Genomic DNA, 14,066 nt, shown 5'->3' with positions numbered 1-14,066 from the left:
GTTTAGATGAATGAGTGGCAAAACAATAAGGGATAGAATTAGACATGAATACATTTAGGAGAATTTAACTGTGGCACCAATTAACAATAAGATAAGATAAAGTAGACTTAGGTGGACTAGCCATATGTAGCGTATAACCAGTACAACATCGGGAGGAGCGAGTTAGTTCCAGTGGAAGGTTAAAAAAAGGCAAGAGGCACGGCCAGAAGGATATGGTTAGATGTAGTGAGAAAAAATACGAGGATTTATCGCCTCACATAAAGTATGCCCCTGGATAAGGCACAATGACAGACTATAATTTATGTAGCTAACTATAATTAGTTGGAAAAAGGCTACAATGATGGTGATGATTTATTTTTAAATATACATGATCTCCATGATTACATATGCCATAGAATTTAAAGTCCTAAATCCATCTAAAAAAATAGATTTTTAAGAGGGGACTCATTTCTACATGTGAGTCCTAGGATTCACATAATCCTTGTACTTATAAAAATTTGAGGGTTCTTTGTACCCTTTTTTCTCAGGTCCCATCCGGTAACAGAAAAAAACCCCACTCACACGCCAGGGGCACAAGCGTCATTTCTAAGGTTGGCCAGTCCATTCTTCTCTATCAATTACACCCACTTGGATAATTTTGATAATGTTAAGGTTATTTTGTGTCAGATTCTCATAACAATGTCCACCTACTCATTAGAGCACGCCTGTTATTCTGTACGGAACTCGTTTTAGGGTAGTTAGAGAATAGCCGTTGGTGCTCAATCCTCCATTTTCAGAGCCATTTTAGGTGAGAATTTATTTGTTAATTTTTACTCTTCACGTCTAAAACCAAATTTTAGGGTTTCTATGTCTCGTTTCCTGCTACATTTTAACAAGAACGAGTCTTTAAGAGTTTTCTGCGACTCTCAGGTGCAGATCATAGCACGCTCGAATTGGGTCTCTGATTCCAAGTTCTTGAGTTTTTTTTTGTTTTTTTTTAATCTCTTTCTCTTTGTTTACCATATATCTGGTTTTTATGTTTTTCTGGTTTATTTGTTTTATTTTCGTGCTTTAGCATCTCCTCTGCATCTGCTTTTTATTAGTTCATTTTTCTGTTATTCTTATAGATTTTTTTGTTTTTTAGTTTCAAAGATCAGGTTTTCCTACACCATTTGACTTAATTTTTTGTGGAAACTCTGCTAATTGTGGCCATTTCTTCGGGGATCCAAGTTCCTTTTATGTTCTGCTCTTAAGAACCGTTGCGTTATCTTATAATAATCATGGATTCGTTCAAAATACGTTTTATTTTTATTATTTTCATAGAAAAATCACTTTCTTTGGAGGCCTGATTGTGTTTTGTTCTTGTGTGTTAAAATTTGAGATTTTTACATTTATGGGTTTTTCTTGTAAGTATTTGACTTTTCTTCATTTGTAGACGGAAGTGTTTAATTTGCGTTCTGGTTATTGTTTTTCCTAATGATTTTATCCTTGGTAGCTATAAGATTCGGTTTTCTAATTTTAAGGATCTGTTGCTTCAGCTCAAATCTGCATTTCTTTATTTAATTTGGCCGATTTGAAATTAAGTGTTAGTTTTTAATATCCAGAGATCAATATCGTCCATTAGTTTTCATTTCCATTATTTTTCTCTTTTATATTTTTTTTTTCTGATACGTCCTTCATTTATTTTTATTTTTTTTTTTCTTTTTTTTTTGCCTTCTTTGCTTTACATATCTGCTTTTTGTCTTTTCCCATTCTTTTCCTGACTGTATTTTACTTGTTGTTTTTGGCCAAATAATCTGGTTGCTTTTCTGAATTTTACTAATATGGTGCTCTTTTTATGGTTGTCACAGTTTAACCTTAAATTCCACATGTACGTTTCAGAAATGTGTTTATAAATTATTAAACATGCTTATTATGTTCTTCTCAGTGTTCAAAGACTCCGCTAAGCCCACTTGGACTCGGCTAAGTTACTCGATGGCCTAGGCGAGTCCAGAGAGCAACTCACCCTTGTTAATATTTTTTAAAAAATAATAATTTTGTTAAAAATCACTAATATATGACTTAGAAATACATTTTTACATGATTTATGTGGTTTTTTATGATGACTTGGGAACGTTTCTTATTACGTGCTCCAATTTCTTATTTTCCTTTTTTTTAAAAAATATTTCAAGGTATAAATCAAAAAATTCAATAATCCATCTCTTATGTACTTTTTCCATCTTTTTGTAGACTTTAAATGATTTCTATTACTTATTTTAATTTTTTCTGATTTTTAATTATTATTAAAGATACATTTTACTTTTTTCTTTGAGCTTTTCGGCATATTTTGTCCTTGTACAGAACTTGGTGAGTTACTTGGCCTGGGCGAGGGCTGACTATGAGGCCCAAGCCCAAGCCAAGTATCAAAACATTGGTTTTTATTGGTAAATCACACATAATCAGCTGCAATGAAGTAAATAAATGAGATATAGCTAGGAATTGATAGTTCGCTTTTGCTTATTGATCTTCCAAATTTATATTACATTTATTATAGTTTTCTTTAAAATGTCTGCCTCTTTCTCTTTTATCAGTTGCTTTTTATGGCATGTATTTCATTTCCTTTGGGATGCATTTGTAGGAAAACAATTAAATAATGGCGAGGAAGAAGATCAGAGAGTATGATTCGAAACGCTTACTAAAAGAACATCTTAAGAGGCTTTCTGGCATAGATTTGGACATCAGATCTGCACAGGTGTACATTGGCAAGAGATTGTTATTATTGTTATTTCATCTTACAATATTACAATGACATTTAACTTCCTTTTATAATAAAAGATTTTGATATTTGTATGATAGTGCCGCTAAAGATCCTGAAGAAAACATGGAAGATTACACCTAGTTGAGGTTCTTTCTTTCCCTTTCAAAACTACCATTAGATGTAGAAATAGGAAAAAAAAAAATAGTTTGAATTTACAATAATAAATACAAATGCACCCTTCTGGTACATATTAAAAACTATTTACCGTCAGGTGAGGTTTGAAAGTTAGTTTACTTCATATGCCCTTTTGTTTACTTCATATGCACTTTTGCTAAATCTCTCGATTTTGAAACCTCTTTGTTAATGCAGTACTTGTTTGTCTGATTATTTCTTGGGTTGCATGCTGCGTGTTTGGCACCCATGAATTTGGTGGTTCAATGGGCATGCAGTTTCTAAAATATATGAGGCTACATTTTGTGAGGTCTTACTTTCACCACAGATTAATTTATGCTTAGGACAGATGTAGTTATGGATAATTTTTGCATGATGATTAAGTAAATAGTTTTGAAGGGAAACCGATTTTGTGCCAAACAAATCTAGGCCATGCACTTTCAATATTCATAACCTGATACTTTTTAACTGGTGTGAGACAAAAGACTTTAGCTTCTTGCTACCTGTTGTATTCAAATCACTACATAGTAATATATTCATCAAACAATCAGGAGGCATATCTACTATACTCCCACACAAGGTGGAGTGTCATGCGCTATTTCTTCATTGCTTTTAACTTTCAAGATCTCCCTAGGCAATATTATTGTATGTAGTCACAATGCATAGGTAGTGTTGAAGCTACCTGCTCAAAACAAGAGAGAAAAGGAAAGGAAACCTTGAAGCTCTCCCATGCAATTCATGTTGACTAATGTTCAAGCTTCTTGAAGCTCTCAATCTCATGAAAATCATAGCCTTTTATAGTAATATCATGGACAGAGACACCTAGGAGAGATACCAAAGTGGTAATCAAGCCTACTCTATGTCTTCTTCTAATTCCATTCACTTCCAAGTGAGAGTTAGACCACTCAAACCACATACATATCTTGTTCCTTACCAGAAATGCCTTGATCATTCTGAATTCATATTTTATTCTAATGTGCTCCTTGAAGCCTTTATAATGTTTGCAATTACTCACTTAGTTTCTGTATTTCGTTCTGATGCATACACCTCCACCAGGCATTTGAACTTATATACCTTTGTTTGTTTCAAGCATCCGTTTATTTTGGGGAGATCGACTCTGAGTTCCAACTCCATCCCTATAGGCTCTATGTCATTTTTCTTGCGTGCAGTGCAGGGAGTAGGTTAACGTCCTTCCACAATCACATAGATCCTTCGTCAGAGTTCCACTAGTCTGTCCAGTTGGATGGACTTGGAATGCCGCCCTGTCTCCCTCATCAAGTCCTTCTCACACCTATTAGTACCTTGTTTGGGTTAGCTCCTGCTTGCACACAACTTTTCTTGGGTCTGGATTTGCTCCCAGTCTACTAGTTTTTGTTAGACTATATAATCTTACAGATATGCACGAGGTAATTCTGGATATTTATCTCCATATATTAAGATTGTACTACTATGTTAGATCATAAGGATATAGTATCATAATTTATACCCTGAGATATCATTGGGTTTAGCTGAAGTTTCTTTGGCTCCCATGTATGTTGGGTGAGAATGAGTACTGGCTAGCCTTTGTGTTCATTATTGGTTTCTATACTCAAGAAGTCGCTATTTGATCATGTCCTTCCACATATCATGAGCATCAGGGTAATAAGAAATAATATCACTGGGTTTTGTTCCCCCAGTGGCTTGCACCATTGTAGGGGCATGTGGGGGCAAATGGTTATGTACCTCAGCTATGAGATTTTACACTTCTTGTTCCTGACCCACTTGAGGTGGTTTCACTTGGGACACCTGCTTTGAGTCCTCTTGCAGTTTGTAGGAATTTTTATACATTGGCAGCACACATAATCACTTCAGAATTTTATATAAAACGAAGGTTAATTTGGAAATCCATCAGGCATGCTTGCTTTCTCCTTTCATTGATATAATACATAAAACAAGCTTCTTTTAGGTTAATCCTGTACACCTTGAGATAGAGTATGTATGGTTCTCTCCCAAGCTGGACTTTGCATACCTTTGGGCTAAGGCCACGATCCCACCTTAGGAACTTGATTACACAGTTCCTCCAAGGGATCTTAGAGGGAGCTGGGTTTGGAGAAATAGGGATTTTACTCCCTATAAGATGAGATCTCAGTCTACATACCTGTAGGATACCTCCAAGGAGATGAGCTATACTTTTAATTGAACTATAACGCCTCCCTTTGGTATTATGGATTTATTTCTTTTGAAGATGTTAAACTGTGGTGCATATCACATTGTGGAGCTCAAATCCCTCCAAGTCAAAATCTCAATCCTAGTCACAAGGGATCTCGCTCTCAGGTATCCTAGGATCTAGCTCCTTAACTTGTTGAATGTATGGGCATCGATCATAACCCTAGGGAGCTTCCACCCTATAGCGGTTAGGCGTTCCCCAAACTGATCCCAGTCCCGAACTCGCTCCTGCCTCCAACAACTATGGGACTTAGGAGAGGTCCCATTTGTTTGTAATTCTACATGTTTGTATTTGGGAGTTTTGCAGTTAGAGGATTTTGAATCTGGTGTTTTTCTGTTTTCTTTGCCCTAGGGTCTTCCAGGTCACTAACTTTGTAAAGAATTTCAATGCATGGTGCTGGTTTGATGTATTGTGACACTCACTCAATTTCTTGCTATTTATTTATGGGGAACTACGCTATTTCTTGCAATTTCTTTATGAGAAAGTATGCTAGAATCTGATTGATTATGGAGAACTGCATTCCATTGGATCATCACTATACATTGAAATACTGGAAAGTTAAAAGGAGAGAGTGGGAGCCACCAAAACGTACATGACCCCCATGGTGGGGCTCCTCTCTCTTCTCAACATCCATCATTTCAAGGGTGGGACTTGGTTTATACGTAATCTGTTGGTTTCCAGTATACTTTATTTTTATTTATTGCCAAAAGATATGCCGCTTCCATGGGAGGACACTGCCCATTTGCTCCCTTGGGTAAATCTTAAGCTAGAAATAGGACCATAAATTTTGGGGATGTGACCTCTTGAGTCGTAGCTATCAACCTCAAATAAATAAATAAATAAATATCAAATTGCATGTTTTATGTGTCGGAAAATAATAACGTCCCGAGTATGAAAAGGGAACATCCAATTTTCGGAGGACATGATCTAGGTGTTGAAGAACTAAAAATCTATTTTTTTATTTGAAAATTGCCATATTGTTATTCTTAGTTAGATCCCAAAACCTTAAATTCACCAACCAAAATCTACCAAAATATCTTTTTCACTCGAGAGAGCTAAAGTACAGTATTCGCGCTCCCGTGGGAGCATGCTATACACACTTTTATGCATTATTTTATTGATTCCTTAGTTGAAAGAGGCTGTATCTGTTTTTATAAGATTTAAAATTTACAGAATATAAGTTCAACAGATCTCCATCATTTTGATCCATTGCATGAATTCGAGAAAAGGGTCGTATTTCAAGGATAGCATTCCAGATTTAATTGTTATTTAGCTTGTGTGATACATAGATGTTATACATTGATTTGTTGGTTCTTACCAGTGCGATCATATGGTTCTTTACTTAGTGATTTATCTCCAGTAAGAAATTGGAAAAATGTGACTCTGACCATTTGATTGGACCTGTTACTAGAGTACATCAATGGTGGAACATATAGAAATGTTTGAGACCCTAGTTATATCATCAGACTTCTCCATCTAATATTCATGTTTGAGACCTAATTTTTGTGATATATATTTATACATACATACATACATATGTATACTATATATTCCAGAGTTTTTGTTGATTTATTGCCTTAGCTCCAAGTTCATCAGCAATAGTATGAACGAAATTGTTTCAGATTGCTGTTATTAATGACTCTAGAAGTCAATGAGTCATTTAGCACATGAAAGATTTGTTCTTTATTGCCACACGTTCAACTTTACACATCATGTGACCCTCTACTTTCTTATGCTCTAAGGACATTAAACAATCTTTGAAATCCTTCTTTCCTCTTGAGATTAACATAGAGTTCAATTTGGGGATTCACCACTAATTTTGACCTGGAGATGTGCTCTTTTGTTTTGAATGGCCTAGGTAACTGAATCTACAGATTTCAATGAGTTAGCAGACAAAGAACCATGGCTTTCTTCAGGGAAACTGGTCGTTAAGCCTGATATGTTGTTTGGGAAGCGGGGGAAGAGTGGTTTAGTTGCATTGAACCTAGATCTTGCCCAAGTTGCTTCATTCGTGAAAGAGCGTCTGGGGAAAGAGGTGTGAAATGTGATACTTCATTAGGGTTGGATTTACCTTGGATTAAAAGTTGCATTTAATGTGTAGTTTGCTCATGCTGTAATCGATTTACAATTATATCTTCTGTTCAAATTGAATTTAATGGGATTTGTTTCTTCTCTATGTTCCTTTTGCAGGTAGAGATGGGAGGATGCAACGCACCCATAACAACATTCATTGTTGAACCCTTCATTCCCCATGATGAGGAGTTTTATCTTTCAATTGTTTCAGAACGACTTGGATCCACTCTAAGCTTCTCAGATTGTGGAGGAATTGAAATTGAAGACAACTGGGATAAGGTAACTGTGGTGTTTAAGCTGTAGGTACTGCTTTCACATGTAGCTACTGCTTTCACTTGCTTTTCTTTTTACTCATTGTCCCATTTGCTGAAATTGCATTTATTTATACTTATTCCTGAAATTCATTTATTTAGACTTATTGCTGTAACTGCATTTATACTTTCAGAGCTGGAATCCTTTTCTGGTCACTCAAATGTACATTGCATTGTAGATAACATAAAATGCATTGCTAAATTGTTCAATACACACTCTGAAGTTTGGAGCATCTTTACTCCATATCATGCTGTCTATTCATCTGAGTTGTATGTGTTATAACACCGTTCTACAGGTGAAGACTACAACTATCCCAACTGAGGCTTCCTTTACGTCAGAGCTTTGTGCTCCGCTGGTAGCAACCCTTCCATTAGAGGTAATTGCTGTGCTGTCTATGGACTTGTATAGATGCATTATATCACTATTTGTGTATGTATGAGAGATAGAAAGATAGATAGATAGATAGAGAGAGTGAGAGAGAGAGAGAGATTTTGGGTATGCTCAGTATTGTTTGCAGCCAGATTATTGTCTCGAACTTCTTGTACGTTTGTCTTCTCCCAGTTGCTTTTCAAGCCTTTCTTCTTTTTGTTGTATGCATATACTTCATTGTCTGGATTTATAATGGTATTGTTACGACTTTATTTTATTTCCTTTCCAACAAAAGGCTGACAAGTTGATACCTAGTTATGGGTATCGATTTTTACCATCTTGAACAATTATGACAATCTTAAGTTTCTTGAACCATGTCTAATTCATGTGAGTGCTTCTGCTTCTACAAAATTCTACTTGTTCAGATACGCGGTACAATTGAGGACTTCATAAAAGCAGTTTATGCTTTGTTTTTAGGTATGTCAGTTTTGTTTCGAGAACCTATTTTTAGTGCAGTCAATGCTTGCTTCTAAGCTATACATGGTTAACTGATGAGTAACCTGGCCCTTATTTCCCATTGTAGATCTGGACTTCACCTTCCTAGAGATGAATCCCTTCACGCTTGTTAATGGCAAGCCTTATCCTCTAGACATGAGGGGAGAATTGGACGATACTGCTGCTTTCAAGAACTTCAAAAAGTAAAGAGAGAGAGAGAGAGAGATTCATCATGCTGCCCATTTACATAAACATGACAGCCTTAATCGCGTGTTTGAAAAGCTGCCAACTTTTCTCACAATCTTTTATTTTCCTTATTTTTATGCAGGTGGGGAAAAATTGAATTCCCACTACCTTTTGGACGAGTTATGAGTCATACTGAAAGCTTCGTTCATGGCTTGGATGAAAAGGTCAAATATTGTTTCTGCATTAGAGAAACTGGAGTTGTCGAGTTATAAGCAGACTGAATTTTTTACGGCTTTTATTTACCACTTGCAGACAAGTGCTTCTCTCAAATTTACAGTTCTGAATCCGCAAGGGCGAATTTGGACCATGGTTGCCGGTGGTGGTGCAAGTGTCATATATGCCGATACGGTGAGGCTCGAAGCTTCTTGTTTGTATATATATGACTCTCTGTGTGTGTATGTAGAGAGAGAGATAGAGTGAGAGAGTGAGCCTTGAAGCTTTGTGTTTGTATGTATGTGACTATTTCTTTTTGTGTGTTGACAGAGAGAGAGATTTCTTTCTCATTTACCTTGGAATAAGAATTATTAGGAAAATATTTTTTCTCATCTTTGTAGCTTATGTTTGTATTGCATGGGTGGAAATCCATATCTTCAGGTTGGAGATCTGGGTTATGCTTCGGAACTTGGGAATTATGCAGAGTACAGTGGAGCTCCAAATGAAGATGAGGTCTTGCAGTATGCCAGAGTTGTACTGGATGTAAGTTCTTTGTGTGGTATTTTATTTTATAGAATTAATACATTGTAGGAATTTCCTTGTACTTCTCACTATTAACTATTTATTTTAATGTAATGTAATATATTGCAATTGGCATAAAACATCATTCAATCTTCTGAATGGATTCAAATATTACTCTTAACTGTTAAAATCTGAGTAGTGTACAAAAGATGTTTGATATTGAAGATCGAATAAAGGTGCTCCATTTGCTTAAGTTTCTAAGGACTGCAGAGAATGTGACCTCAACTGGGTTGGGAGGACCTAAAATCTCAGTAGAACACACACACAGTGTCACACCATAAATAAGAGATGTGGAAACCTGAAGGCTGATTTAGATCAGTGTCAATGCAAGCATTGTTAATGTTGATGTAGAAGATCTTGAAATGTTCTCTAACGAAACACAGTCTACCTTTTAAAAACAGTTGGGAAACTTGAGTATGATTAGACTAGGAGTCAGAGAGAGAGAGGGAGAGAGAGAGAGAGAGAGAGAGAGAGAGAGATAAAGAGAGAGAGAAGGGGGTGGGAGTGGGAAAGTTGAATGCAGATGATGGTATGCAGGGCTGCAGTGCGATGGTTTCCAAAGATGTTTCCCAATAATATTCTTGCACCATCATATGCTCAAGCTTGTGGTTTCCATAACCAAAATAAGAAGAAAAAAAAGAAGAAAGCAGATAATCCTTTTCTGTTTCCAAGAATTAAGTATTGATGATCCTTTATGTTTTGCAGTGCACCACCGCTAATCCCGATGGCCGCAAAAGGGCTCTTGTCATTGGAGGTGGGATTGCTAACTTCACTGATGTTGCTGCAACCTTTAATGGCATCATTAGAGCCTTGCGTGAGAAGGTGATCTCTCTCTCTCTCTCTCTCTCTCTCTCTCTCTCTCACACACACACACACACACATAGGGGTGGCAACGGGTCCGGTTGGGTCCGGGTAGACCCCAACCCAGACCTGACCCAACAAGGTTACTTATGGACCTAGACTGGACCTTGACCTGGACCAGACCCGGACCTGGACCCAAACTCAAGTCAGGTCTAGGTCATATGGACCTAGACTTAGGTTGGGTCTGAGTCATTTTGACCTGGACCAGACCCGGACCTGGACCCAAACTCAAGTCAGGTCTAGGTCATATGGACCTAGACTTAGGTTGGGTCTGAGTCATTTTGACCTGGACCCTACAATTGAAAAAGAAAAAAAAATTATTTTATACATTGTGTGTGTGTGTATATATTACATTTTTATATATTCTATGTGGGGTGGGGTCAGGTCGGATTGACCTGACCCGATCCAACCCAACCCAACCCAACCAGCCAGGTCCAACACATGGACCCGGACTCTGGACTCATTTCAGAGTGACCAGCCAGATTGGCAGGTCGATTTGACCCGATTCCCACCCCTACACACACACATGCATGCATCCAAAGTCTTATTCATGCATATGCTGGGTATAAACTTATGAAAAGCAAAAAATCTTGCTAAACTTTATTTTAGTGCCTTAAGATCTTGGCCAGCTCGTGTACAACTTTTTGTTTTTTCAAATATTATTTTTTGTTTGTCTATTAATATTTTTTTAGAAGTTATGCCCAACTTCTAGATTCAAATATTGGACATGGTTTTGGGTTGTCAGGAGTCCAAACTAAAAGCGGCAAGAGTGCATGTATACGTGAGGAGAGGTGGCCCGAATTACAAGACCGGTCTGGCTAAAATGAGAGCCCTCGCAGAGGAAATTGGCATCCCCCTAGAGGTAGGTATTGTGGAATAAAACGGGTATTGTGGAATAAAATGAAGATTCATCCGAAAGGAAATATAAAACTGACACAAAAGGAAAAAAGTGTAACTTAACTAAGGAAAAATGCAAGCGGCGAATCTTTTAACTGTATAGTTAAGTGTCACTCTTAAGAATTTCTTGGAGATGTTTAGTTCTTAGGAGATTTTCGAAAGTTTGTTGTGTTGATGAACATCTTGTGAGAGCTTTCAATAGAAGACGGTGCAATATGTCAAAAGTTTGTCCTGTTGATAAAAATCTTGGCAGAATTTTAAAAAGATGAGAATGCAAAATTTAAAAAGATGAGAACGCAAAATTTGACAAGTCCTAAAAATTTTAAAATATTAAATGAGAAAAAATTTCTTTTCCTATAATTGAGAATATTGAATTTAAGAAACTCAATTAACTACTAAAGGTGTTCATTGAGAATGCTTCCTTTGTTCTTTTGCAGGTTTATGGACCTGAGGCAACCATGACCGGCATTTGCAAGGAGGCGATTGACTGCATCACTGCTGCAGCGTAGCATTTCAACTAAAGTTTGTTCTCTTTCAATTTCTATTTAGTTTAGTAAAATTTGCAGAAATAAAATTGTACTGTTCTCTAGTGGGTCTTGAACTTATGCATCAGTAGTTGTCTTGTGGAAACATTCGAAATTGCAAGCCAATGATGTTAAAAAACAGAAGATGCTGCTAATGTTACTTGAGAAGCGTATGTTTGTACTTTGTATTGAATAGAAACCAAGTAAGCTCCCTTTCATGAATGAATGTTACTGGTCTCACACACCCCTATGTGTGTGTCTCCAGTATATAGCCAGAGACTCTATGTTGCTACGGGGAGCATTCCCGACGTTTAATTCCTCAGCTTTCGTCTAGCTTCGCCCTATGTGTGGGTCTCCATTATATGGTCAAAGGCTATACTCCAGCAGGTGCATTCTAGACATTCAGTCCCTCAGCTAAAAACTTTTATTGCAACATTTTTAGGACCCCCAATTTTTGGAATATAACCACCTCAACCAAAGAATTAATTTAAAAGGGAAATGATTACATGTATTATAAAATTTGAAAAATTTTAAAACTTATTAGCCTTTAAATGCTTTTAAATAAAATTAACCCATTCTTTATTCTCCCCCTTCTCTTCACCACTTTCACCCCTCTCTCTCTCCTCTCCCCTTCTCTTCACCACTTTCACTCCTCTCTCTCTACTCTCCCTCTTCTCTTCACTATTTTCACCCCTCTCTCTCCTTTCTCTCTCTCTCGTGGATGGGCCTAGCGACTTTCCCCGTGAAGAGGAGGAGAAGGGTGAGGGTCGAACCAGGAAGGATGGCTATTTTGTGATACATGGTTGATGTTGAGAAGAGATTCCTGCAAATTTTAGGGTTTCGAAGTTCGTGGAATGAGAGAGGCAGTTCATGGAATGAGAGAGGCAGTTTCTATTATAATGAGTCTTGTAAAATCCATGTTTCAGTTTGATGTCGAAGAGCTTTTAGGGTTTCGATCCGATTGAGGGGGTGCTGAATACATGGGAGAGATAAACTCAATTGTAAAGAAAGGTAAAAAAGAAATATCTCAAAAATCAGTTGCATTTGTAACTCTAATCGTTATTAATTTCTTTATTTCTTTTGTCCTTTATTTAACTAGAAGTTTTCAATTTGTTCCCAATCCTCGATCTGTTCACTTCTTTTACTCTATTCAACTGTACTAGAAGTTCCCGATTTGTTCCCCCTGCTTTTTACCCGGGCTTGATATGCCATGACTCCTCTAGAAAGAGAGGGGTGCTTTGGGGGAACGTTGACCCAACTAGAAACGAGTTTTCAAACACTCGTATATAAAGTATGAACAATTGTTTCATGAAAAACAATTGTAACTCTAAATGTTTTTTTAATATAATTATTATTTTTAATTTTTTTAAAAAAAATTCATATTCATGATCTACATGTTAGAAATTATAAATTAAGATAAAATTATATTTAAAGAATATATTTATTACCAAGCGCACATTTTTACAATATGCGGGCTGGCCACATGCTAACCACATCCAGAAAAGTATTAGGGAAGACAATACCCATAAAGTTGAGAGGAGGGGGCATCAACAATTTTTCCTGAAATTAATTGTTAATGTTAAAAGAAAGAAAGAAACATTCACGTGGGAGAAAAATTACTTACGCCCATAGTGTGGTTGTTTACCACGAGCCCATTTACCTTTTGTACAAAAGAGGTCACAATTATTCTCATTCATTAGATGCCAAATTAGATAGTTTGGAGTGAGTCACGAAGTATGAGAATTATATTTCCTTTTTAACTTTGTTTCTAATCAATGACAATTTTGCCACCACCCATTTTGAATTGTAAGAGACAAGAATGATCGTGACCTCTTGTACAAAAAGTAAGCCATCTCTTTCTATACAATCTCATTTTCAAATATAAGGCTACTTTAATAAAAAATTTGTTTTCAGTGGTAATTTGTTGGTTTTATTATTTTGGGAATTTCATTTATGATGATATCATATATTTAGAGCATGAGTGAAGGTAAAGGAGAAAGTAGCATCCCCACCCCTAAATATGTAAGAAAAAAATTATATAAGGGTGGGCCTTAAACAATTAAATTAATACGCACCCCAAAAATTCAGTGCGAGGTTGTTTTCATGCTAAAAAATCTTCAATCGATTATCTTGACCTCAAGATAGATAGACATGAGAAAAAATAGATTTCACAGCTTCGAAATAGTGCATCTTATCAATTTTTAAGTTTTCAAGTATTTATAGATTTGCTCGACCCATACTATTTTGAAATGGAAATGGTCTATATAGAGCCTATGCGCTAAACAATCAAATTAGAGCCTACCTCAAATTTTTCACAACAATCAAATTAGAGCCTACTTAAAAAACTTTTACTAGAAGAAGTAGTTTTGATGCTTAAATATCCTCAAATTGATCATCTCTGGCATCAATATCCAGAGAAAAAAATGGATTTCAAGTTTTGAAAATAATGCATCTTATAATG

The 14,066-nt window shown here is 36.4% G+C and overlaps 1 protein-coding gene across 4 annotated transcripts; it reads left to right on the top strand.

The window, feature by feature from the left end:
* The first annotated feature begins 643 nt into the window (after positions 1-643).
* Positions 644-11,880, top strand: LOC18430455 (ATP-citrate synthase alpha chain protein 2). 4 transcript variants are annotated; one of them, XM_088860241.1, is made up of 13 exons: positions 644-787; positions 2,597-2,710; positions 6,952-7,128; positions 7,284-7,445; positions 7,774-7,854; positions 8,273-8,324; positions 8,431-8,545; positions 8,671-8,752; positions 8,841-8,936; positions 9,183-9,284; positions 10,029-10,145; positions 10,930-11,046; positions 11,519-11,880. In XM_088860241.1, the coding sequence occupies exons 2-13, from the start codon at positions 2,612-2,614 to the stop codon at positions 11,588-11,590; spliced, it is 1,272 nt and encodes a 423-aa protein (XP_088716367.1). In that variant the 5' UTR covers positions 644-787; positions 2,597-2,611; the 3' UTR covers positions 11,591-11,880. The 4 variants fall into 4 exon arrangements, with proteins under 4 accessions (XP_088716367.1, XP_088716366.1, XP_088716369.1 ...); XM_088860240.1 differs by having other exon boundaries at positions 719-909; XM_088860243.1 differs by having other exon boundaries at positions 719-936.
* Positions 11,881-14,066: the final 2,186 nt, after the last annotated feature.

This window comes from Amborella trichopoda, chromosome 3 (assembly GCF_054954075.1).
Source record: "Amborella trichopoda isolate Santa Cruz 75 chromosome 3, AtrichopodaSantaCruz75HAP2 v2.0, whole genome shotgun sequence".
NCBI lineage: Eukaryota > Viridiplantae > Streptophyta > Magnoliopsida > Amborellales > Amborellaceae > Amborella > Amborella trichopoda.
This window is presented reverse-complemented; position numbering and strand designations above follow the sequence as displayed.

Excerpts from the sequence above, each read along its gene's own strand:
- LOC18430455 (XM_088860241.1), top strand. The coding sequence starts at position 2,612 with ATGGCGAGGAAGAAGATCAGAGAGTATGATTCGAAACGCTTACTAAAA. Across the intron at positions 8,325-8,430 it reads AGTTTATGCTTTGTTTTTAG|ATCTGGACTTCACCTTCCTA; the intron begins GTATGTCAGTTT and ends TTCCCATTGTAG. Across the intron at positions 8,546-8,670 it reads GCTTTCAAGAACTTCAAAAA|GTGGGGAAAAATTGAATTCC; the intron begins GTAAAGAGAGAG and ends ATTTTTATGCAG.